We start from the raw sequence: 23,212 nt of genomic DNA, 5'->3' as shown, positions 1-23,212 counted from the left end.
CTGCCGTGGTCAGGGCCTGTCCTTGTCTCTGTGCTCAGGGTCCACTCAGGACCATGGGCAGTCCCAAGGGGCCAGTCCAGGTCATAGCCACATGCCAGACTTTAACCCTATACTACCTCTCTGGACCTCAGTCTTTTTTATTTTATTTATTTATTTATTTATTTATTTATTTTTTTGCTTTTTGCTTTTTGGGTCACACCCAGCGATGCACAGGGGTGACTCCTGGCTCTGCACTCAGGAATGACTCCTGGCAGAGTTTGGGGGACCATATGGGATGCTGGAAATCGAACCCGGGTCGGTCCTGTGCAAGGCAAATGCTCTACCTGCTGTACTATCGCTCCAGCCCCAACATTTTTCTTAAAGATGCTTTATGTATAGATTATGTCTCAATAGATGTTATTATTGAATTTTGGCATATCGAATATGCCGCAGGTAGCTTGCCAGGCTCTGCCCTGTGTATTCGATATGCCAAAGACAGTACAAGTCTCACAATGGAGATGTTACTGGTGCCCGCTTGAGCAAATCATTGAGCAATGTGATGACAGTGATACAGTGAGATGTTATTAATTAAAGGATTCGTTTAGATTTAAAGTGAATAAAACTTCAGAAATTCAGCTCTGAGTTACATTGGACATACTCCACATGCTCCAGAAACCTTGGTGAGAGTCGACAGTTCCTTTTCCTCAACACAGGTGGTAACATTAGATTAGAGGCTCATGGGCATTTTGATTCTTGGTACAGTTAGAAATGCTTTTACAGGACCAGAGCGGACGGTGGGTTGAGTGTTTGCCTTGCATGTGGCCATCCTGGATTTGAACTTGAGCACTCTGCATGGTCCCCCGAGCCCGCCAGGAGTGATCCCTGAGCACAGAGCCAGGGTAATTCTGGAGCATAATCAAATATAGCTCAAAATTTTAAAAAAAAGAAACAAACTTCTTTTACTAAATCTTCCTTCTGAAGTTTCTTTATTGTTCCCTTGATGGCCATACCTGGTGATGCGCAGGGCTCACTCCTGGCTCTGAGCTCAGGGATCCCTTCTGGTGGGCTTGGGAAGCAGATGGAGTGGGCATGTGGGGTGCCAGGGATCGAATCTGGGTTGGCGTCATATGCAAGGCAAGTGCCCTACCCACTGCTATCTCTCCACCTCCCGCCTCCTGAGTTTTATAGTGATAGGAGACTTTGAGTCCGCATCAGGGCTGGACAGAGAGTACCGGGGTTAAGCTGCAGGCCGTGCATGTGGCCGACACCCGTTCAGTTAGTTCCCCATACTGCATGCTACCGGGCATCGCTGAGAGCACTACACGAGGCTCCCCGGCACCAGCAGCATCGTGTCCCCCATTGGCTAAGAATGGCTTGGGGGAGCCCCTGGGCTTCCGGGCACAGCTTTAAAGTTTATCAGGCCCCAAAATTGTATTTAATAATTCGTTAGAACATTTGAAACAAAGGGAAAACGGTCATGATACAGAAAAGATCTAATTATTTTTTTCTTCTTTGGTGAAGCAAATTTTTATTTAAGCTTAGCTGCGAGGGGTGAGAAAGAGGGGAAGTACCTGCCGGAGAGAGAAGGTGGGGTCCTCCAGTGGGCAGAGCAAGCCAAGTGCGGGCAGGCAAGCCGTTGCTCAAGGGAGAGCAGCGTGTCCCAGCAAGCCCAGTGTCTTTCGTACTTCTGCCTTTTGTTCCTAGTCGACTTTCTCATTTTCCGTAGACCGTTTTATCTCTTGGTTATCTGACCAGTCACAATGGTCAAGTGACCAGAATCACCTGGGGAGGCTCTTAAACAGAGTCCCGAGCCCTGCCCTAGAAATTCCAGCTCAGTAAGCCTGGGAAAGGACGCAGTGGCTGGCTTTTTGGTTTTTGGTTTTTTGTTGTTGTTGTTTTTGTTGTGTGTGTGTGTGTGTGTGTGTGTGTGTGTGTGTGTGTGTTTTGTTTTTTTTTTTGTCCCCCTGGTCATGCTCAGGGGTTACTCCTGGCTCTGACTCAGGAATCACTCCTGGTGGTGCTCGGGGGACCACATGGGATGCTGGGGATTGAAACCAGGTCAGCCGCGTGCAAGGCAAAGGGCCTCCCCGCTGTAGTATTGCTCCGGCCCCTGGTGGCTGTCTTTTTAACAAATTTCCTAACCAGTTTTGATGCTTTGCCATGTTTGGGAATCACAGCCTTCAGTAGGGAATCGCTTTCCCTAACATTCCATAAGATATCTGATGGGGCCAAAGACTTAGCTCAGCAGCGCGTGTATCAGGCCTGGCATGCAGGATTCCTACGCCCGATCCCTGACACTGTCAGGGGCAGCCCTTTCGGACTGTCATAAGTAGCCCCTGAGCACCACCACGTATGGCTCAGAAACACAAACATAATCTGAAAGGATGACTGTAAAATACATCTCAAAGCCAAAAATGACGTAACTGTAATTTAAAAAAAAAAAATGTATCACAGAGTGAGTATGCTGCACGCCTTAATAAAATGGAAGTGGAACGTCAGAATTTGGCAGAATCCGTTACTCTGGCAGAAAGAAAATACTCCGACGAGAAGAAGAAGATTGAGGAACTGCAGCAGCAAATCAAAACATACAAGTCCAGCTTGGACTCCTCTAAGCAGGAACTACTGGACTACAAGCAGAAAGCCACAAGGATACTGCAGGTAAGCGCGGCCGTCCACGCGTGCTTGAAATATGCCGATGGGAAGGCCTCGGGCTCGGGAGGCGGACTGGCTTGTGTTGGATTCGGTTCCATATACATAAACACCACATAAGCACTTTATAAGGGCAGAAGTTTCTGTCCCTGGCGCTCCTTATGGTTCCTGGTGCCCCATCAGATGTGATCTCTGAGATCTAGATCTAGAGCCAGGAGGAAACCCTGAGCACTGCCAGCTGGAGCCCCCAAACCAGTAACAATAATGAGTGCATTTGGGGGTTTGGAGAGATCGTTCCATGGGGGTGGCACTAGCCTTGCACGGCCCCAGTTTGGTCCTCATCACTACATAGGGCCCCCCAGCCCCCAGGAGCGATCTCTGGGCACACAGCCCGAGGAAGCCCTGAGGACCGTTGACTGTGGTCCAAACACCATAATTTTAAAAAGCAGTTTGTCACCCCCTAGTTCATGCCTTCAACCCCTCACTTGAATAGTTCTGATAATATTAGATAATATTAATGTTTGTTGTTCAGTCGCTGTGTTCTCCCGTGTTGATTCTCTACCGAACTTTCCAGAACTGATCTAGATCTCACCCAGCTTTCAGATCTCCTCCCCAGTAGCTTTTGTCCCCTCTTCGGTCTGAGGTGATCTTACTTTCTAATGAGAGGACGGGAGTTTCCGCTCTCCCTGCCTCTCCTGTCGGAGGGGAGGTGTGTCCTTTTCGTTGACCCCGAGCCGCTTCCTTCCGTCACCCCTTCTCGTCTCAGTTTAGGCTTCGGATTCACAAGACTCCAAGAAATAGCATGTTCTTTGCTTCAGAATCCTTCTTTTTTGTTATATTTTTTTCATTACTCTTTTTTTTCTTGAAGGGTGTAGTTTGGGCCTTGCCTGGTAGTGCTCAGTGCTCAGTTCTCCAGGGATCACATGTGGTGCTGGAGATCAAACCACAGTCAGCCCCATGCAAGGAGAGCACCTGTACTACCTCTCTGGCCCTGTCCTCTTAGTTTTCAATTCATCTAGACGGAGCTTACTGAAAACTGTCCAGCTGTGCCCAGGGGTTCCTCCCGGCTCTGCACACAGGAACCACTGCTGATGGGGCTCGAAAGGCATTATGGCATGCTGGGGATTGAACCCGGGTTGGCTGCGTGCAAGGCAGACGCCCTCCGTGCTGTACTGTCGCCCTGGCTTTTTACAAAGGCAGTGTCCTCGACGGACCCCACACGTCACACGGGCAAGGCCTGCGCTGTGCTCTAAGCTGACCCCCTGCCCTGGGACTGCTGGCCAGGGCAGCCCTTCTGAACTCACCTCTCGCCTCCCTCCTGTCTCCCACGGGTGGCTCCCTGCAGCAGGAGTAGCAGACTTCCCGCTCAGACGCTCACAGCTGCGCTTCAGGCTGCAGGGGCCATATCTGGTCTTGTCACATACTTGCTTTATTTGGGGTTTTTTTTTTTCTTTTTGGGTCACACCTGACGATGCACAGGGGTTACTCCTGGCTCTGCACTCAGGAATTACTCCTGGCGGTGCTCAGGGGACCATATGGGATGCTGGGAATCGAACCCGGGTTGGCCGCGTGCAAGGCAAACGCCCTACCCGCTGTGCTATCACTCCAGCCCCACTTGTTTTATTTGTTAGTGTTTCTTCAGCCTGTTGTTGGAGGTCGGGGTTGGGGTTGGTGTTGGGGACTCCCAGCAGTGCTGCGTCCCATTCTGCAGGCCTGACAGGATTCAGGCCGCCAGGACCACCCCTGCAGGCCTCAGGGGTCCTGCCGTGCTGGGTCTCTAACTCAGCTAGTGCAAGCAAGTGGGCTCGCCGGTCCGTTGGGCTGCCTCTGGCCCCGTCTGGGTTTCTTGCAATCCTTTAGCCGTGTAAAACCTTGTTTGCGGGGCTGTATGAGAACAGACAACAGGGCACCTCAGTTAGAATCTTCCTCCCTCCCTTCCCACCCCATCAACGCCTGGGGAGTCGTGTGGTTCTGCGGGATCGAGCCCAAGTCCTGCACGTTCGGGGCGTACACATACTCTCCCACTCGAGCTGCACTCCACACCGAACCCAGTGCTGAGCACATGTTTGTCCCACTGCCAGGTCAGCCTTTCTGGCTCTGCCCCTTCTCTTTCCCTTAGTCTTCAGGCATGTCGAACTGGCATCTGAATCCCCCGCGCGGCGGTCCTACTGTACTCTCCGACGCCGCTGACAGAAGCTGGGGTGTTGGTGTGAGAGTGAGAGAGCACATGTGTACGTGACTACACAGACATTCATGTACACGCATTCTCTGCGCTCGGCTCAGGAGCTGCTCTCAGCCTTCACTGTCTTGGCGTTCATGCCTTGCGCTGTTTTCTCTGCGTCTTTGAAGAGCGCGCTGTTCCTCAGGGCTGCCCGCCTGCACCCGCGCTGTGTTCCATGGAAGGGCTTCTCTGCCCGGGAGTGGCTTCTTCTCAAGCTCCAGCTCATCGCGTTGCCCTCTGCTGGACACCGTGACTTCTCTCTTCTGGTTTTTATGAGGCAGAGGACATGTTTAGAGTGACAGGCACCTTCATGACCTGGCACATTTAGCAGAACACCAAACCTGTGGTTGACGCGTCATGAATATTTTTCAGCTGGATTGTGTGTCGGGGGAGCCTGGAAAAATGTATGAGAAGAATCTTGTCACCCACTTTGACTGTCACACGGTTTGAGGACCAAAGTGCAAAGGACACCACGTCCCAAGGCCCTCTTGTATTTTTATCCCCTTGGATCTAACAGTCTCTGGACTTTGTCAAATGCAGTTGGAATGTTTCCATAGTAGTTTTATTTCTATATTGTAGGTGATAATCAGTGTACAAGCTAATCTCTCCTTTACCTAAAGAGAGTTATTTTTTCCCCCCAAAAAAATAGTCTAAGGAAAAATTGATCAACAGCCTGAAGGAAGGGTCTGGCTTTGAAGGCGTGGACGGCAGTGCGGCCAGCAGCATGGAGCTCGAGGAACTTCGGCATGAGAAGGAGATGCAGAAGGAGGAGATCCAGAAGCTGATGGGTCAGATCCACCAGCTGAGATCGGAATTACAGGTAAGATTCACTGTGGTCTGGTTTCCCAGAGAACCAGTTACTAAACCTCTTGGCCAGTTGCAAGGTGCTAAGAGGCTGTATTTTGAGGGAAAGGTATTACTGAAAACACTTGTGGAACGTTTTTTTTTTCTTTTGGGTCACACCCAGCGATGCTCAGGGTTTACTCCTGGCTCGTGCACTCAGGAATTACTCCTGGCAGTGCTCGGGGGGGACCATATGGGATGCTGGGAATCAAACCCAGACCGGCCACGTGCAAGGCAAACATCCTACCCACTGTGCTATCCCTCCAGCCCACTTGTGAAACTTTTGCTGGAATTTTTTTTTCTTTTTGGGTCACACCCAGTGATGCACAGTAGTTGCTCCTGGCTCTGCACTCAGGAATTACTCCTAGCGGTGTTTGGGGGACCATATGGGATATTGAGGATTGAACTTGGGTCAGCTGCATGCAAGGCAAATGCCCTACCAGCTGTGCTATCACTGCGGCCCCTTTTGATGGAATATTGGTCGCCGTATTAAAGTGAATCTAAAGCCATAGCTTTCTTCTCCACTGGGTCACTATAAAGTATGGAGATGAGAGACATCAGTGTCTTAGGAGAAACACCTAGAAAATGGATGAGGGTGTCTTATAAGAAACGAGCTTCGGGCTGGAGCAATAGCACAGCGGGTAGGGCATTTGCCTTGCACTCGGCCGACCCGGGTTCGATTCCCAGCATCCCATATGGTCCCCTGAGCACTGCCAGGAGTAACTCCTGAGTGCAAAGCCAGGAGGTAACCCTTGTGCATTGCCAGGTGTGACCCAAAAAGTAAAAAAAAAAGAAAAAGAAAAAGAAACCAGCTTCATTTGATCAAACGAAGGCACCCCTTTTACTGAGTTCTGGCACGTGCTAGACTTTGAAGTAATGAAAGAGCCAGAGAAGGGCCTGGAGCAATAGTACAGTGGGGAGGGCACTTGCCTTGCACACGGCCAACCCGGCTTCCATCCCTGGCAGCATGTATGATCCCCAGAGCCCCGGCAGGAGCAATCCTTGAGTGCAGAGCCAGGAGTTAGCCAGGAGCACAGCCAGGTGTACGCCAAAACCAGAAAAAGACAGAGCCTTTTTTTTTCTTTTTTGATGGACCTGATATCCCAGTGGTTGGGATGTTAGACCTGGTCTCTCTGTGAACTGGGAACATTTTCTGATGTTGCAGTGGGCTCGGGAAAGTCTTTTCCTTATGGTTTCATGCCAATCTATAACAGTCATTTGTGGTTTATAGTTACTAAGTTTAAAGGTAAAATTGGGGGGCTGGAGCGACAGCACAGCGGGTAGGGCGTTTGCCTTGCACGCGGCCGACCCAGGTTTGAATCCCAGCATCCCATATGGTCCCCTGAGCACCGCCAGGGGTGATTCCTGAGTGCATGAGCCAGGGTGACCCCTGTGCATCGCTGGGTGTGACCCAAAAAGCAAAAAAAATTAAAAATAAAAAAAAAAATAAAGGTAAAATTGGGCCTTTTATTTCACTTACGCCTTTTGGTTTAACATAAATATCCCAGAGTCTCTGAGTGAGAGTAAGTGTTTGCGGGAGGGTTGATCGTGCATTTGTTTCGCCGTGTGTGTGGCTGTCAGCTGCACGGGGTCCTGCACAGAGGGGCATGCAGTTGTGCGAGGAGGGGCTCTGGCCTGGAGCCCGGGCTTGCCCGGGGCTTCTCACTTCCGCCATTCTCAGCCCCTTGCGTCTAAGGGACGTCTACACAGCCCCGGCTGTGCAGGCGAGTGAGAGAGCTCTACACATCAGCTACTGACAACCTAAAGGAGTTTCTTTTAAAACAAATATTGAAAGATACTGTGTGACCCCCACATTCACAATCCCTCTAGAGTCGCCACCTGCGGCTTAAGAAGCCGGGGACGTGGTCCTGAGACAGACCCGGATGTAGATCCCACCTTTGCACTTCTGGGTGACGCTCAGCAGCGCAAGGGCCTTGTCGGGAAGAGCACCTGCTTAGAGGGCGCAGGGCGTGCCTGGCCTGGACTCGCCTCTCGGGAGGAGGGGCTGCTGGGACCGCAGAGGCGCTACAGCCGCCAGGCACTGGCCTTGCACACGCTGGCCCGGATTGGGTCCCCAGCACCACATCTGAGCTGCCTGAGCACTGCCAGGTGTGGCTCACCCCTCCCTCCTCACCCCCAAGTTCCCATCCCCAAAGTAGCTGCTGCTGCTCTGGAATATTTTTATTTTTTCCAAATAGGAATTTCTGTTTGTTTTTAGTTTGGGGGTCGCCCCCAGCACTGCCCAGGGGTTACCCTTGGCTTGGCACTCAGGAATTACTTCTGGTGGTGCTCGGGGGACCATGTGGGATCAAACCAGGGCCAGGGATCAAACTCTGGTCAGCCGCATGCAAGGCAAGCTCCCTCCCCGCTGTCATCTCTCTCCGGCCCCAGAATCGGATTTGTTTTTATAAATAATTTTAAGTTCCAGGGAATTCAGTCCTGTGAACTTAGAAATTGGGTCAGTGCAGAAGTTTGCTCGTTATAAAACATGAATCCTGCCTCTTCCGTGCCTTTAGGCTAGATCATGAAAAACAGGACTTGTTTCCTGTAAATTTCTTCCCTGTTGATTATTGATGACACTTATCCATGGACTTACTCTTTTCCCATAGAAGTGTAGAGACCTAGAGTTCATTCTTTGGCACTGGTAGCTAACACAGGAACTAAGCAGGTAGGTTGTGAATTTGGAAATCTGAGAATAGTAATACCAGGTGGAAAGGGTAGGCCAAGGAATACGGGAAGATGTGAAAACAGACCATGGCAGTAAAGGTAATACAAGAGAAAAACACGTTAAGCTCCGGTGATATGCGAGAAAAGCTGCATTCACATGATTTATTAATTACTGAGGCGCCCGCAAAAATAATTATGACTCACGCAGTGCTGCTGGTCCTGAGGTCTGGCTGACTTGACGGAACACACTGCTTTCAGGTGTACGGTACGTGACTGGATATTTGTGTAGATTATGAAATGGTCTCTCCAGTATGGCATTAATATCCTTCACCAGGGGCTGGGGCAATAGCACAGCGGGGAGGGCGTTTGCCTTGCACGCGGCCGACCTGGGTTCGGTTCCCAGCATCCCATGTGGTCCCCCGAGCACCACCAGGGGTAATTCCTGAGTGCAGAGCCAGGAGTAACCCTGAGCATCGCCGGGTGTGACCCAAAAAGCATATATATATATTTTTTTTTTTGAAGCACTATTATTGTCCCTTGGCTGTATGTTATGTTGATGGTCTAGCTCTGTTATTTTTTAAAAATTGATCTTAAAAAATTGACAGCTTTCAAACAGACACAGGTGCGGGGGTGGAGGGTGGTGTGCAACCCCCTGCTGAGCCCTGCTAAGCATTTTCTCAGGTAACGGAGCGGCCCCTTTGCCTCGCCCCTTTGACCGAGCCCGGTGCCGGCGGAGGCCTTCGTGGTGCATCACAGCCGCTTAGTAAATGTTGGACTGGCCCGTCAGTTACTGTTGTCACATTCAGGGGTTTTCCTCTTCTTTTTCTTTTTCTTTTCTTTCCTTTGTTTTTCAGGATATGGAGGCCCAGCAGGTGAATGAAGCGGAGTCGGCCAGAGAACAGTTCCAGGAGCTGCAAGAACAGATCGCTGGGCAGAAAGCGTCTAGGCAAGAGCTGGAGGCAGAGTTGGAGCGGCAGAAGCAGGTGGGAGTTCTGGACAGTTCCTCCCCGGGGTCGGCCCTGCCCGAGGGTCACGTGCAGAGGATTCCCAGGGAAGCAGCCACGGAAGCTCCTAGAGGTTCTCGGGCGTCTGGGGACCCTCCCACCTGACTCTCCTGCCCTGCTCCTCAGTCTTTGCTTTTTCTGTTTATTTTTCTTTGGGGGCCACACCTGGTGGCGCTCAGGGCTCACTCCTGTCTCTGTGCTCAGGGGTCACTCCTGATGGTGCTCAGGGAGCCACATGGAGTGCCAGGGGCCAAACCAGGGTCAGCTGCACACAGGACCAGCACCCTACCCACTGCACCGTATCGCCGGCCCCTCGTTGCCTGCTTTGTTTAAGACGAAAAATAGAGGCACAAAATAGTTTTGAGACTTACCTGTCAGACCCCCTAGACCACTGATCAGAGAATGAGATCGGACACGCCATTTCTATCCCAGAATCCAGAACCCTTTCTACCTTTCTATTCTGGTTTTTCATTTGTTTGTCACATCTCCTTGTCAGGTTTTGTCTGTGTTTAACTCTAGAAAAGCACCAACTGATTTTTATATTTTATTAACATTTATATTTCTTAGAAGCAACAAACAATATTAATAGAAATGCAAATAAAATATCAGTACCATATTACACTCCTTCTGTTTGAGAAAAAATACAAATCATGTTGAGGTGGGTTTCCTTTTTTTTTTTTTTTTTTGGTTGTTGTTGCTGCTTTCCATTTTTGAGTCACATCCAACAGTGCTACTCCTGGCAGTGCTCAGGGGACCAGATGGGATGCTGGGGATCGAATCCAGGCTGGCCAGATGCAAGGCAAACGCCCTGCCCACTGTACTTTCTCTCCAGCCCCAACAAACCATGTTCAAAAGCATATCTTACTGTTAGCAGATGTTACCCAGACCAAATTACATTCATATCTTGCATCATCATGTCACTATGGACATGGTTAAACACACTTAGAGCTGCATTTTAAAAGCAAGATTCTACAATGTTCATAACGGTGTAATTGACCGAATAATGGCATTGTTGGAGGACTGGTGCACATTATTGTATTCCGTTCTCATACCGTCACTGCTCATTCTACAGAAGAGAAAAGCACGCTTAGAGTTTGAGTAGCATTTAGAACATTCTCTGCATACTCTTTCATGTTTGGGCCGAAGCCGAGTGCGCTCAGGGCTTACTCCTAGCTCAGATCATACGTGGTGTCTGGGTGGGACCCAGGTCCGCTGTGTACAAGGCAGGCGCCTGTTTGCTCAGCTGTCTCGCCAGCCCTGCTTGTTTTTAGTCTCCAGAGATGTGTATGTTTAGGGGCCACGCCCAGCGGTGCTCAGGGCTCACTCCTGGCCCTGCAGTGGGGGTTCACTCCTAGCATGCTTGGGGAACCATATGGGTGCCGTAGATTGACCCCCGGTCAGCCGCATGCAAGGCAAGTGTCCCATCCACTGTCCAGTCTCTCTGGCCATAATTCTTTAAATATTTTTTAAAGGTTTTGGCTTTGGGGCCACCCGTGGTGATGCTCAGGGGTCACTCTGGTTCTGCACCCAGGAAGTCACTCCTGGTCGGGGGACCGTACGGGATCCTGGGGATCGGACCTGGGTCCGCCATGTGCAGAGCAAGGGCCTGCCCACTGTACTATCTCCACAGCCCCTCTTAAAATATGCTTTTAGGGGCTGAAGCAATAGCACAGCGGGTAGGGCGTTTGCCTTGCACACGGCCGACCCGGGTTCGATTCCCAGCATCCCATATGGTCCCCTGAGCACCACCAGGGGTGATTCCTGAGTGCAGAGCCAGGAGTAACCTCTGTGCATTGCCAGGTGTGACCCAAAAAGCAAAATAAAAATAAAAATAAAATATGCTTTTAGTTAGCACTTACCACTTTGAAATGTATTTTATTCTCGGGGAAATGGGTTATTTTAATTTTGAAATCACACAAGTTGTGCTGTGTGGTAAGAGCAAAGTTCACGGAGTGGCTAGCCTGCGGGCTTCACTGAGGCTCTGCCAGATAATTCAGTTAGAGGATTAGCTGTCCTTCCGGAAATCGCATTTTCATTTATCGGAGGACCTCTCATATTTTAAAATAAAAAATTGAATGTTCTTGATGGTTAACGAGAACCTTCTCATTTTGTTACGGCAGATGGTCTTAACCACATCCACTTCCGGTGTCCTTTGGAAAAAAGAAATGCCAGAGCAGTGGAGGAAAGTGCAGCTGAGCGTGTCTGCGGGCTGTTATGCTCGGCCAGATGGACAGCACTGACTCTTGGGACTACACAGTCCTTCAGTACTCGTTACTGTAGCGCTAGAGCACTGTAGCACTGTCGTCCCGTTGTTCATCGTCCCGTTGCTCAAGCGGGCACCAATAACTGTTTCGGGCATATCGAATACGCCAAGGGTAGCTTGCCAGGCTCTGCCATGCGGGCGGGATACTCTCGGTAGCTTGCCAGTCACTCCAAGAGGGACGGAGGAATCGAACCCGGACCAGCCGCATGCAAGGCTAACGCCCGCTGTGCTATAGCTCCAGTCCACTCGTTACTAATTCAAGTAATTTCAATCTTAAATTTTACGTTAGCCTAGAACTTAAAAGAAATCAGGCAATCCATCTTATTGTGATTCTCTCATCCTAATTTTCCCCTACTTTTTCTGTTTTTTTTTTTGTTGTTTTTTTTTTTTTTGCTTTTTGGGTCACACCCAGCGATACTCAGGGGTTACTCCTGGCTCATGCACTCAGGAATTACTCCTGGCGGTGCTTGGGGGACCATATGGGATGCCAGGGATCGAACCCGGGTCGGCCGCGTGCAAGGCAAAGGCCCTACCCGCTGTGCTATCGCTCCGGCCCCTCTTTTTTTTTTTTTTTTTCATTTTTTTAAGGGGTGGGAGGGGAGTTGGGTCATACCTGGTGGTACTCAGGTACTGAGCACCACCAGGAGCAACCGCTGAGCTCAGAGCCTGGAATAGCAACATAGCATCACAGGGTGTGGCCCTGCTCCCCAAAAAATTCAGTTTTAATCAATATGATCTAGTAGTAACTTCTCTATTTCTACGCAGGAAAATTTAAAAACATGACCACATAGAAACTGCTCATGGAAGGTTATCTTGCACGTGCTGAATTGGTGACTTCCCGTCACACCTCTCCAAGGCTGGTCCTCTGTTCCTTCAGCATATGCCCAGCAAATACTGACCATCTGCTATGTGTCGGCACTGCTCTGGGGACAAACTCGAGATTTAGCCGTCATGTGTTTCTGTTTCACTGTAGGAATTCCGCTACGTAGAAGAAGACCTGTATCGAACAAAGAACACGTTACAAAGCAGAATTAAAGATCGAGAAGAGGAAATTCAGAAGCTCAGGAATCAGGTATGACTTAGCATCCACAATTCGTCAAACTAGATATCTGGATATGTATAGCTTTCTTGGATTTTATTTGTTGGTTGGTTGGTTTTTTTTAGGATACAGCATAACTTTTCCCACTTCTGTATCTGAGTTCTGTCGTTCCAGTAGAGAGATGGGTGGTATCACCCTGACATCGAATGTCCACCCTGTGCTAGTCTGTAGCTACCATTTTCTATAGCTCACTTATAGAGATATCTTCGAGACAGAACGACCGGAGGGGATGTGAATTCCTCCCAAGTTCTGTCCCTTCTAATTTTCGTGGTAGTTATGCTACTTGCCAGTTTCTTGTTTCTCTTTCCTAAGAAGACTGATGATAAATCTTCCTTGGCGGGGGGACCTGGTCACACCCAGTGATGCTCGTTACTCCAGGCTCCGCACTCAGGAGCCACTCCTGGCAGTACTCAGGGGTCCGAATGGAATGCCGGGATCGAACCCGGGTTGGCTGTGTGCAAGGCAGGAGCCCTGCCGCTGGCTGTACTGTCACTGCAGCCCCTGGTGATAGATCTCCTTTCACGGTGTGCATCCTTCTAGAGTCAGGACAGGACTCGGGGGTGGACTCACACCGCCACACGTGAGACCCTGGGTTCCCCCCCTGCCGGTCCCAAAGAGAAAAACTTATTTTTAAAAAATTTGTCTTGGGCCAGGGAGATAGTACAGGGTAAGGTGTCTGCCTTGCGTGCAGCCGACCTGGCATCCTATCTTTGGCCCCAGCACCACAGGTGGTCCCCTGAGCACTACCAGTTCTGCTCCCCCACGCCCCACAATGTATATATATACATGCATGCTTTTTTTTTTTTTTTTTTTTTTTTTTTTTTTCTTTTTGGGTCACACCCGGCGATGCACAGGGGTCACTCCTGGCTCTGCACTCAGGAATCACCCCTGGCGGTGCTCAGGGGACCATATGGGATGCTGGGATTCGAACCCGGGTCGGCCGCGTGCAAGGCAAACGCCCTACCCTCTGTGCTATCGCTCCAGCCCCCATGCATGTCTTTGATAAAGTGCCTCAGATCTTTTTTAAATCTTCTTGGCTTGGGGCTGCCCCCAGCTGTTTTGGGGGCTTCTCCCAGCTTGGTGCTCCAGAGCTGTTCTCTGCATTACTCGGGGACCCAGGTGGTGATGGGACTCAAACCCAGGGCCTCCGCACGGAGGGGCAAGTGCCTTACCACTGAGCCACATCCATGGCCCGCCAAGACCTTGTAACTCTGAGAAGGTGAAGCACAGAAAATAACGTGCACACCACCACATTCGCCCACACTTTCTTGTTTTTTAACCCCTAGAACCAGGTGGTCCTTCCTCCTGGGAAGAGCTAGTTCTTTCACAGTTAGAAGAGGGTCTTACTCACGGACTCAACAGTCATTTACTTGATTTGAACACGAAAAGCAAATCATTTTAAGTTTTTTTTAAGTTTCAAACTTGATAGCAGCCCATAATTGAAAGTGTTTTGAATTTTAATTTTGCTTGTTTGCGTGCTTTGGGGCCCCTGCTCCTGGCCAGTGCTCGGAGGGCCACCAGGCTGTGCTGCGATCAAACCCCGGGCTCAGCATGCAGAGTCCGTGCCCAGCCCTCCGAGCCGCAGGAAAAGACAGAAGACACTGAGCCAGAGACGAAAATTCGGGTGGGTTGGATTTGGTCAAAGTTAACATTTTATCACAAGACTCCAGTCGAGGAAATGAAATGAGACTAGCCACAGGCTGAGGAAGCGTATTTGCAAGGACTTGTAACCAAGATAAGGAGCCTGGATCATTAAAAAAAGATGCACCACTAACTTGATTTTTTTTTTAGGGGCAGGGGACCAAACCCAGGGTCTCACAAATGGAACGCGTAACTCTGAGTTTTCAGATGTGTAAAATATTTAAATACTGTGTGTATATATTGGTAAGAGTGGCCAAACGAGCACTTGAATAGATGCTCAAACTGTGAGCCTTCAGAGGAATGCAAATTTAGACCCCACCAGCTGCATTACTGACACACTCACTAGGATGGGTGGCGACTGGATGGCAGAGGTGCGGTACTATTGGGACTCATCACACACTGTTCATTGAGACTCTGGCTGGCCGCTGGCCACCTCACTCCCCTTCCCGAGGCCAGGCGTCCTCAGAATGGCCAGTCTGTGTCACAGCTGCAAGTATCAGAAGAACTCTCAGCGCTTAAGTGGGTAAACAAGTTGCAGGCTTTGGTAGTCAGAAGGCACTGCTAGTACAGTGAATCACTGGGAGAATTCCTTTTCTGTGTATCGTAGTGTGTTACCTCCGTTAATCAGAAGTTCAGGTATAGGCAAGACCCCATACTGGCTCCCCGCGTACCGCGGAGGGCACCCTTTGTTGTGTGGGCGTGACGGAAACCGTCTCTCCTGTGAACTGCGCATTGGTGGCCTGTTTGTCAGCTCACTGCTAAGATCTGGGCGCCACTGCGTTTCCCCGCAGCTCTCAGTACCGAAGTAGGGAGGAAGTTAGCTCAGTGCTTCTTCACTGGGGCTGTGGCCCGCGGGATATTCCAAGGCAGGGCACACATGAAACTTACATACCCAGGGCGCCGTGCATGGGCTGGGGGAGCAGCCCGTAGGAGAGGGGGCCCAGGAAGGAAACAGCGGGCGAAGGCTGAGAAACGGGGGGCTCCAGGGGTGTCTTAGTCCCTTCGTAACATCAGCATTTCCGCTCTCCCTCGGATCCCCAGCTCTGTTGAGTGTAATTCCAGTTGATGGGTTTGCCGTGGGCCCACCCTGGCACCCGACTGTGGGGGTGCTGAAAGGGATTTAGGGGGACGGGCTTCTTTTCATCTGTCCTGTGTTCAGTGTTTTCATTTGCCGCCATCCCAGGAGCAGGGAAACTGAGGCTGGGTAGAAGGTTGTGCTTGAAGCGGCAGAGCTGGGGCTGTAGACGTCACTCTCTTTTCCGAACTGTGCGCGCAGACAGTGACTCCTGCCCTTTGAGCCCCCCGGCCATCTCCCCGAGGAGACAGGGTTCGTCCCGCTGGACAGAGCTGCCGGCTGACCACGGCCAGCACATTGGGCAGCCTGGGGTGCAGGGCCCGGGTGTGGTGCTGCTGGCGTATTAGTCTGGGTACCCAGGTCGCCCCAGCGATGTGGCGACCTCAGAGCCATACTCATGACTGTGCGGTTCCAGGATGCGACCTGGTTCGGGCCTGTGCCTGGCATGCGCCCTGACCACTGTACTGTCTCCCAGCCCCGCAGTGGGGATCTGAGACCAGCGTGGGTTTGAGTGGAAGGACTGCAGGGAGTGTCTCGGGCCAGGCGGGGTCTGGGGGGCTGGGGGGACCAGAGAGAGGGTAGCGGGGAGGGCATTTGCCTTGCCCGTGGCCAACCCGGCACCCTGTAGGGTCCCCCGAGCACTGCCAGGAACGATTCCTGAGTGCAGAGCAGGAGTAAGCTGGGTGTGGCCCCCAGACCAAGAGACGTAACAGCCAGCCATCAGCCTGCCCCTGCCAGGGGCGTCTATGAATGCTGGTGAGAGCCGTGAGCCACCGGGCGTCTCCCACCCTCAGGAACAGAGAGTGCGGAGACGGGCGGCCGATGGTCCCGAGTCTGAGAGGCTGGGGGACAGCGGGGCAGGTGCTGTGCCGCAGCTGGGCTGTGAAGGGTCTTTCTGCTGTTTAGATTTCACTGAGTGGAAGGGTGTGAGGGAGGGGGCGGGAAGCGCGTGTCGTGGAGAACACGGGCTGCTCCAGCAAGGGGAGAGCACAGCGCCGCGGACACAGGGGAGCCCGGGGAGGAGCGGGCTTGGAGAGCAAGGCCAGTGGGGGAGGGTTTCGGACCAAGGGTGAGAGTCTGGGCTCGTCCTGGGGCCAGCGCTTCCAGAGAGTTCTTGCCATGGTACCAGAGGAAGCAAGCTGGCGGCACCGTTCCAGAGTTGCACACATCTAACACACATGGAACTAAATGGAAGCTGGCCAGCGCACACGCGTGCCGACAGACCGTGTGCGCAGACACACCCGCTCCCGTTCCTTGCCCTCTGGATGCCTCCAGTTTGTTTTGTGACCCACACGGGTAGAGTTCGGGAACCTTCCCAGGAGCTGAGCAGAGGCCCCGGTTTCCACCCGTGTCTGCCGCGTGACCCCTGGCCCTTTGCCCTCGCAGCTCACCAATAAGTCCCTGAGCAGCAGCAGCCAGGCCGAGCTGGAGAACCGCCTGCACCAGCTGACGGAGACGCTCATCCAGAAGCAGACGGTGCTCGAGAGCCTCAGCACCGAGAAGAACTCGCTGGTCTACCAGCTGGAGCGCCTGGAGCAGCAGATGAAGGCCGCACCGGGGGGCGGCGGCAACGGCTCTTCCATCAGCATGCCGGGGATGGACGGCGGAGAAGGTGACAGGGAGGGGGCCCCAGGGCAGCGCACGGACTTCGTGTCCCGCCTTGCCCAGTGCTGGGGGCTTGGGAAAGTTGCCCAGCGCCTTCTTACCGAGTGCGGAGAGTTTGGTCTAGGGCAGCACCGCCTTTCCCGGACCAGCCGGGGCACGTGATAGGACTGACTTGTCGGTGGGCACTCAGGACCCCTCGCCAGGAGGGGCTCTGGGAAAGGGGGCCGGGGACAAGAGTCATATTAAGGGACTGGAGGGAGAGTACGGCAGGTAAGTGCTTGCTCTGCGCACGGTGACCTGGGTTTGATCCTCAGCACCCCCTGTGGTCCCCAAAGCCCACCAGCCCAAACAGAAAAGCATATGAAATAGACAAGACTCTGAACATGTATTAGAGGTGAGAAGTGGGCGGACAGGAGTGCCTTTGGACAGCAGTGGAAGGCATTTTCCATAAGGTGTTTTTTTTTTTTTCTTTTAGTGCAGCAATATAGTTTTCTTGTGGTGATGGTTGTGTTTTGATTCTGGCTTTTGAGTGCTCAGGGCTCACTCCTGACTGCACTTAGGGATTGAACCCGGGTCGGCCGCGTGCCAGGCAGGCGCCCTGCCCGCTGTGCTCTCTCTCGGGCCCTGGGGTGCAGTGTTCTGAACGTTGGCTGTGGGGTTTCTTCTGCGTGTAGTGTCTATTCCGCGGTGATTTCCTTAGGAAGTTGGTCTGGGTACCTGCTTGAATTTGCCATGCTTCTGTTTCAAACAGGCGCTCGCCTGCGGAACATGCCCGTGCTTTTTAACGACACGGAGAGTAACCTGGCAGGAATGTACGGGAAGGTCCGCAGGGCGGCCAGCTCCATTGACCAGTTCAGGTGAGTGGCAGGAGCGGTGACCGGCCGTGCTGGCACAGTGCCCAGTATCTTCAGGCTGATCCCTGATTTCTCTCACGGTGTCTGTGTTGTGCAGTGACTTCTGACGGCCTGCCTGTGTTTACTGGGTGGTCAGCTGACCGTTCCTCAAGAATATGAACCCGATTTAAAAGGCTCTCCTTAAATATTACTGAGAGGGTCGCACGGCAGGTGAAGGCATTTGCCTTGCACACAACTAACCGGGTTCAATCCCTGGCACCCAGTAGGGTCCCCCGGCCCCACCTGGAGTAATCCCTGAGGCAGAGCTGGGAGTAAACCTGAGCACAGCTGAGTAGGCCCCCCAAAAATAGACAAGAACAGAACAAAAGAGAAAGCCTCTTTCACACAACTGCATCCATGTAAATACTTCATCCTGGGCCCATGATGTAGGTCATTAGTAGAGCACATTTTTTTGTATGAAGTCCTAACTGATCCCCAGCACCCAGAATAAATGCAATAAATGTTTTATCTTGTTACCTTATCATCTGACTAGAATTTAACATGCTATAATGTATAAATGAACAGCACTCACTTAATATTTTACATATGCCTGTTTATGTGCACATGTATGCACGCGTGTACCTATCGTGCATGTGAGCATGTGTGTGCGCGTGTTTGTGTGCGTGCCTGTGTGCATGTGAGTGTGTACGCATGTATGTGCATGCCTGTGTGTGCACATGTGTGTATGCACATGCATCCCTCTGTGCGTGTATGTGTGTGTGCGCAGGCATGCCTAGGTGTGCATGTGCACATGTGTGTGCATGTGTGTATGTGCATGTGTGTCTTTGTGTGTATGCGTGGGCATGCCTGTGTGCATGTGTGTGTATGTTCAAGTATGCCTGTGTGTGCACATGTGTGTGCATGTGTGTATACATATGCGTGCTTATGTGTGTTTGCGCGTGCATGCCTTGTGCATGTATGTGTGCATGTGCATGCGTGTGCGTGTGGCCTAGCGACCAGGCTGTGCAGGAGGTCAGACCTAGGCCTCCCACAGGCAAACCATGGACTCCAGTCGGTGAGCTCTCTCCCAGCCCTCTTCTCTCTCTGTTTTTTCGAATGGACCTTTTCTTTGCCGGGGTCCTTCTGAGACTCGGAGCATCCAGGGGGCGCCCGGCCAACCGAGCCAAACGGTTCTGTGCTCTGCCCTGCTGGGGCCAGTGCGCAGAGGGACAGGAAGTGGTCGGAAACGGCCCTTGGGCCCTGTGTCTGCGAGGAGCTCTCCCCGCAGGCCTGAGTGCGTCTGTTCAGGCCGACGGCTGCCCTGCCCTGCAGGTGGCCGCAGAGCTGGGGGTGCGGCTCTGCGGTGGGGGAGGGGCGCATGGCTGGGTTCTCGCCCCGTTGGCTGGAGGCCACGCGCGTGTGCACATTCATCAGCACAGTGGTCTCGTGTGTACCCATGTGCTCTGCCATCGGCCTACATCCTAGACCCTAAAAATAATTTTTTTTTCTTTTGACTGGGGGGTTGGACCACAGTCGACAGTGTTCAGGGGTTACTCCTGGCTCTGCACTCAGTAATCATTCCTGGCAGGGCTCAGGGACCATGTGGGATGCCAGGACTAAACCCTGGCTGTGCGCACAGCAAGCACCCCACCCGCTGTGCCGCCTCGACAGCCCCTCAGACTGTTTGAATTGCTCGAGAGCCTCGAGGAACTCCCTGCCTAAAGAAGCCGCTAGCTCCCGCCCTTGAGCGTGTGCAAGTCAGGGAGTTGTGGCTCTGTGCATGATGTGCCCTTGCCTTTCTGTGCGAGAGGAGAACTGCTGTGTTCAAATAAGGGGACTGAGTCCATAAAAATGCCTGAAACCAGAGGCTTAGGGGTCATCGTCCCCAAGGGATACAGCACATTTATGTTACTGTTTGGTTAACGTGCGTAATTCTTTTTTTTTTTTTTTTTTTTTTTTTTTGCTTTTTGGGTCACACCCGGCGATGCTCAGGGGTTACTCCTGGCTCTGCACTCTGGAATTACTCCTGGCTGTAATTCCTGTGGGATTATCCCATATTACTCCTGGCAGTAATTCCTGTGGGATTCCTCAGGGGATCATATGGGATGCTGGGGATCGAACCCGGGTTGGCTGCGTGCAAGGCAAACGCCCTACCCGCTGTGCTATCACTCCAGCCCCCAACGTGCGTACTTCTTAGAAAGCAAGACCTGTGTGGAGGCAGGGGAAGAGGCAGACGCCACTGGGCCTGTCCCTGGATGCAGCTGAGGGGGAGTAGCAGGTGGGGGGGGGTGAGTTGCAGAGGATCGAGGAGTAAGTCAGGACATCCGTCTGCCTCCCACGGAGACCCTGTGTTTGTTTATGGAGTCTTTATAGAGCCATGTGACCTCACAGGATGTGCCAGATGTGATCTGGTATTCGGGCCACACTTGACAAAGCTCAGGGCTTACTCCTGGCTCTGCACTCGGGGATCACGCCTGGCGGGGCTCAGGAGATTATATGGGGTGCCGGGGATCGAACCCGGGTCAGCCTCGTGCAAGGCAAGTGCCCTCTCCACTGTACTGTCGCTCTGGCCCCACCCAGATTTAAAAAAAAAAAAAAAAAACTCTTGGACTTAATCTTTGCAGCTTAACTCCGAAGCCAACATTTTGTCTGTTTGTTTATTTCCCGGTCCCGTTCATGTATCCACACTTCTCCGATAACTGTGTGAGTTCCTGAAAGAAAAATGATTTGGCAAGGCACCAGGCTTGCAGCCTGCACTTGGCACGGAACGAGAGAAACAGCATGTGCTAAGGTTTCGCGGCCATAACACAATGGCGTGTTTCTCCGCGTGCCATTTCTCTGTTTCTCCTTTCAAGCCTCGTCTCTGCATCCTGTACTGTTAGAAAGATCTTCCTGGTTCTGGTGAATTCTGAAGTGTCACTAGGTGTCCCCGTGGGCAGTTGGTTTTGAGAGTAACTCTTCTCCTCTCCCCCCGTACCCCCTCTACACAGCATTCGTCTGGGGATTTTTCTCCGAAGATACCCCATTGCGAGGGTCTTTATAATCATCTATATGGTAAGTGGGCTCCAGTGCTCAGCGGGTCCATCCCCCGCTCCTCCTCCCCCGGTTGTTCCTTTCACTAGAGGAACTCCTTGCAGCCTCTCGGCGCCGCCAGGGCGGGTGTGGGGGACCCAGCCCCCCCCACCCCCCAGCTCCTGCCTCAGCCACTGCCGAGTTTTCTGTCTAAAGCCCAGCACTTCATTTTGAACGAGACTGTCTATATTTCATCATTGTTTTTGCTTTCCAAATGTGCGTGTAAACTGCAGACAGTTCGTATCACCTAAAGTAAATACTGCTCAGGGCCTTTTCCTGCCCGTAAAAATAGACGTTAGTGCATGTTAACAGTTAAGTACACTCAGCCCCCGTTAGTGATAAAGTACAGTGCCAGTATGTCCCGTTATTTTACTGAATTAAGTCTGTTTACTGGGCTGTTCAAGCCCCGTCCCGGGGCCCGCCCGGCAGTCCTTGCTGGCTGGTTGCCCGCTGGGGGCCCCCAGGGCTGCTGCGTGCTGGAGGCAAGCGTGGGCCGAGCAGGGCCAGGGCTGGGACTCGGGACCCTCAGCCACCTCCCGGCCCCTTTACTTGTTCATCTTGGGACCAGGCAGTGCCGGGGTCAAACCAGGACGTGTAAGGCACGTGGTCGGCGGGCCTTGGTGGGGGCGGCTCAGGGCTGACAGCGGTTGTGTGTCTCCAGGCCTTACTCCACCTCTGGGTCATGATCGTCCTGCTGACTTACACACCGGAAATGCACCACGAGCAGCCCGACGGCCAGTGATGCACATCGTCGTCTCCGCGATGGGTTGTCCGGGTTCCAGACGTGGCGTCTGCGGGAGGGCCGGGGAGGGGCCTGGGGCCTCTCTGCTGCCAGCTCTTCCCTTCTTAAGTTATTGTACAAGCACTTTGCTACCTACATGAATTTAATTCCCTCCCATTGGTCAGAGTTTCTGAAGCTGATCGGCCCCCGCAGACTGTGCCCTGCCTGGGGCAGCCGTCACAGGGACGTCTGTCCTCGCCGCGGTCGCTGGGGTCGGTCCCCTGTACAGTGTTCCGGGCGGCACCGTTCTGGGTTAGAATCAGGGAAACTAATTGTAGTGACATAAATAAAATGTTTTCCTTTTGATAATTCAGCCTGCTTTTCTGTTTTTAGTGTATTTAACTTGGCAGATTCAGATCCATTTTTCACGTGTTAAACTCTTGATTTTATGTCTTTTTTATAAATATGTAAATAAAAATAGTGTTTTTTAACAGATTTTATTTCTGAACAGTTTTGAGGTTTACAGAAAAATTGGGAATACAGACTTCCCACGTTCCCACATTTCTTCTCTCTCTCTCTCTCTCTCTCTCTCTCTCTCTCACACACACACACACACACACACAGAGTGTCTCCTGTCATCTTGTATCTTGCGTGGCTGGTGCTCGTAACCGTGCTGATGAGGTGGGTGTGGGTCCTCCTGTCCACATGCCCTTTCTGTACCCCATAGTAAGAGAGCCAGACCCAGCGCCAAACCCCTCCTGGAGGCGCCCGCTCTGCCTCAGTGCCCCCGTCTGCGCCCCCCTCCCTCAGGGCCTCCCTGCGCCATCTGACCCGCCTCTGCCCCCTCCGGCCCTGTCCTCAGGCGCGCGCAGGTCGTCCCAAGCTCCCGCTGAACATTTCTTATTCCAGTCTGTCTTCCCAGCTTTGCATTTTGAGAGTACTACCACGCGGCAACAATGCAGAGGAAAGAGACGTTTTCCTTTTGTTAGGTGCAACGTACGGCTTCCTCGATACCCCGGCCCCTACTCTGAGCCCCGCTGCTTCCTTGGCAGATGTGGGCAGGGATCCCAGTGTTCCTGTTTGTGTGGTCTGCACTGTCTGTGTGTGGCTGCTGCTCGCCCCCACCCCGCCTCTCCACACACACACACACACACACACACACACGTCTCCAGCACTGCACCCCACATGCTCTGGCACGGGCCACACCCCCTGTGCGGAGTGTCTGTTCTTTACGATTCCCCTGTACGGCGTTAGCTGCCTGATGACTGTTTCCGGAGTGTGGCGAGCAGGAAATTGGTGTGGATGTTCCGCTCAAGGCCATCTGAGTGGGACCCTGTTCAGCTGGTTTGCAGGGGCGGGTTTGCGGGGACTGGGGGGCCTTGTGGGATCTCTCCGGGGCAGTGTGCCAGGGCGAGCGGTGAGACCAGGCCTGCCCCACACACTCGAGGGAGCCCCTCACCCCCCGCCCGTGTCTGTGTAACTCCCCCCCTCCCCCAATTTGGAAACACTTCTGGAAAATGATCTAAACCAGGCTGCAGCC

At 52.4% G+C, this 23,212-nt stretch overlaps 1 protein-coding gene across 2 annotated transcripts in view; it reads left to right on the top strand.

Annotated features, from left to right (window-relative positions):
• The window catches only part of GOLGA5 (golgin A5), a 36,640-nt gene extending 14,473 nt beyond the window's left edge, over positions 1-22,167 (top strand). For both annotated transcript variants that reach the window (XM_055132964.1, XM_055132963.1), the window contains exons 6-13: positions 2,434-2,637; positions 5,499-5,669; positions 9,214-9,342; positions 12,600-12,698; positions 16,828-17,053; positions 17,798-17,903; positions 20,870-20,933; positions 21,613-22,167. In XM_055132964.1, coding sequence (XP_054988939.1) covers positions 2,434-2,637; positions 5,499-5,669; positions 9,214-9,342; positions 12,600-12,698; positions 16,828-17,053; positions 17,798-17,903; positions 20,870-20,933; positions 21,613-21,693 — 1,080 coding nt within the window. In that variant the 3' untranslated portion in view covers positions 21,694-22,167. The remainder of the gene's footprint in view (positions 1-2,433; positions 2,638-5,498; positions 5,670-9,213; positions 9,343-12,599; positions 12,699-16,827; positions 17,054-17,797; positions 17,904-20,869; positions 20,934-21,612) is intronic.
• Positions 22,168-23,212: the final 1,045 nt, after the last annotated feature.

The sequence above is a fragment of the Sorex araneus genome, chromosome 3, assembly GCF_027595985.1.
Source record: "Sorex araneus isolate mSorAra2 chromosome 3, mSorAra2.pri, whole genome shotgun sequence".
Lineage (NCBI taxonomy): Eukaryota > Metazoa > Chordata > Mammalia > Eulipotyphla > Soricidae > Sorex > Sorex araneus.
This window is presented reverse-complemented; position numbering and strand designations above follow the sequence as displayed.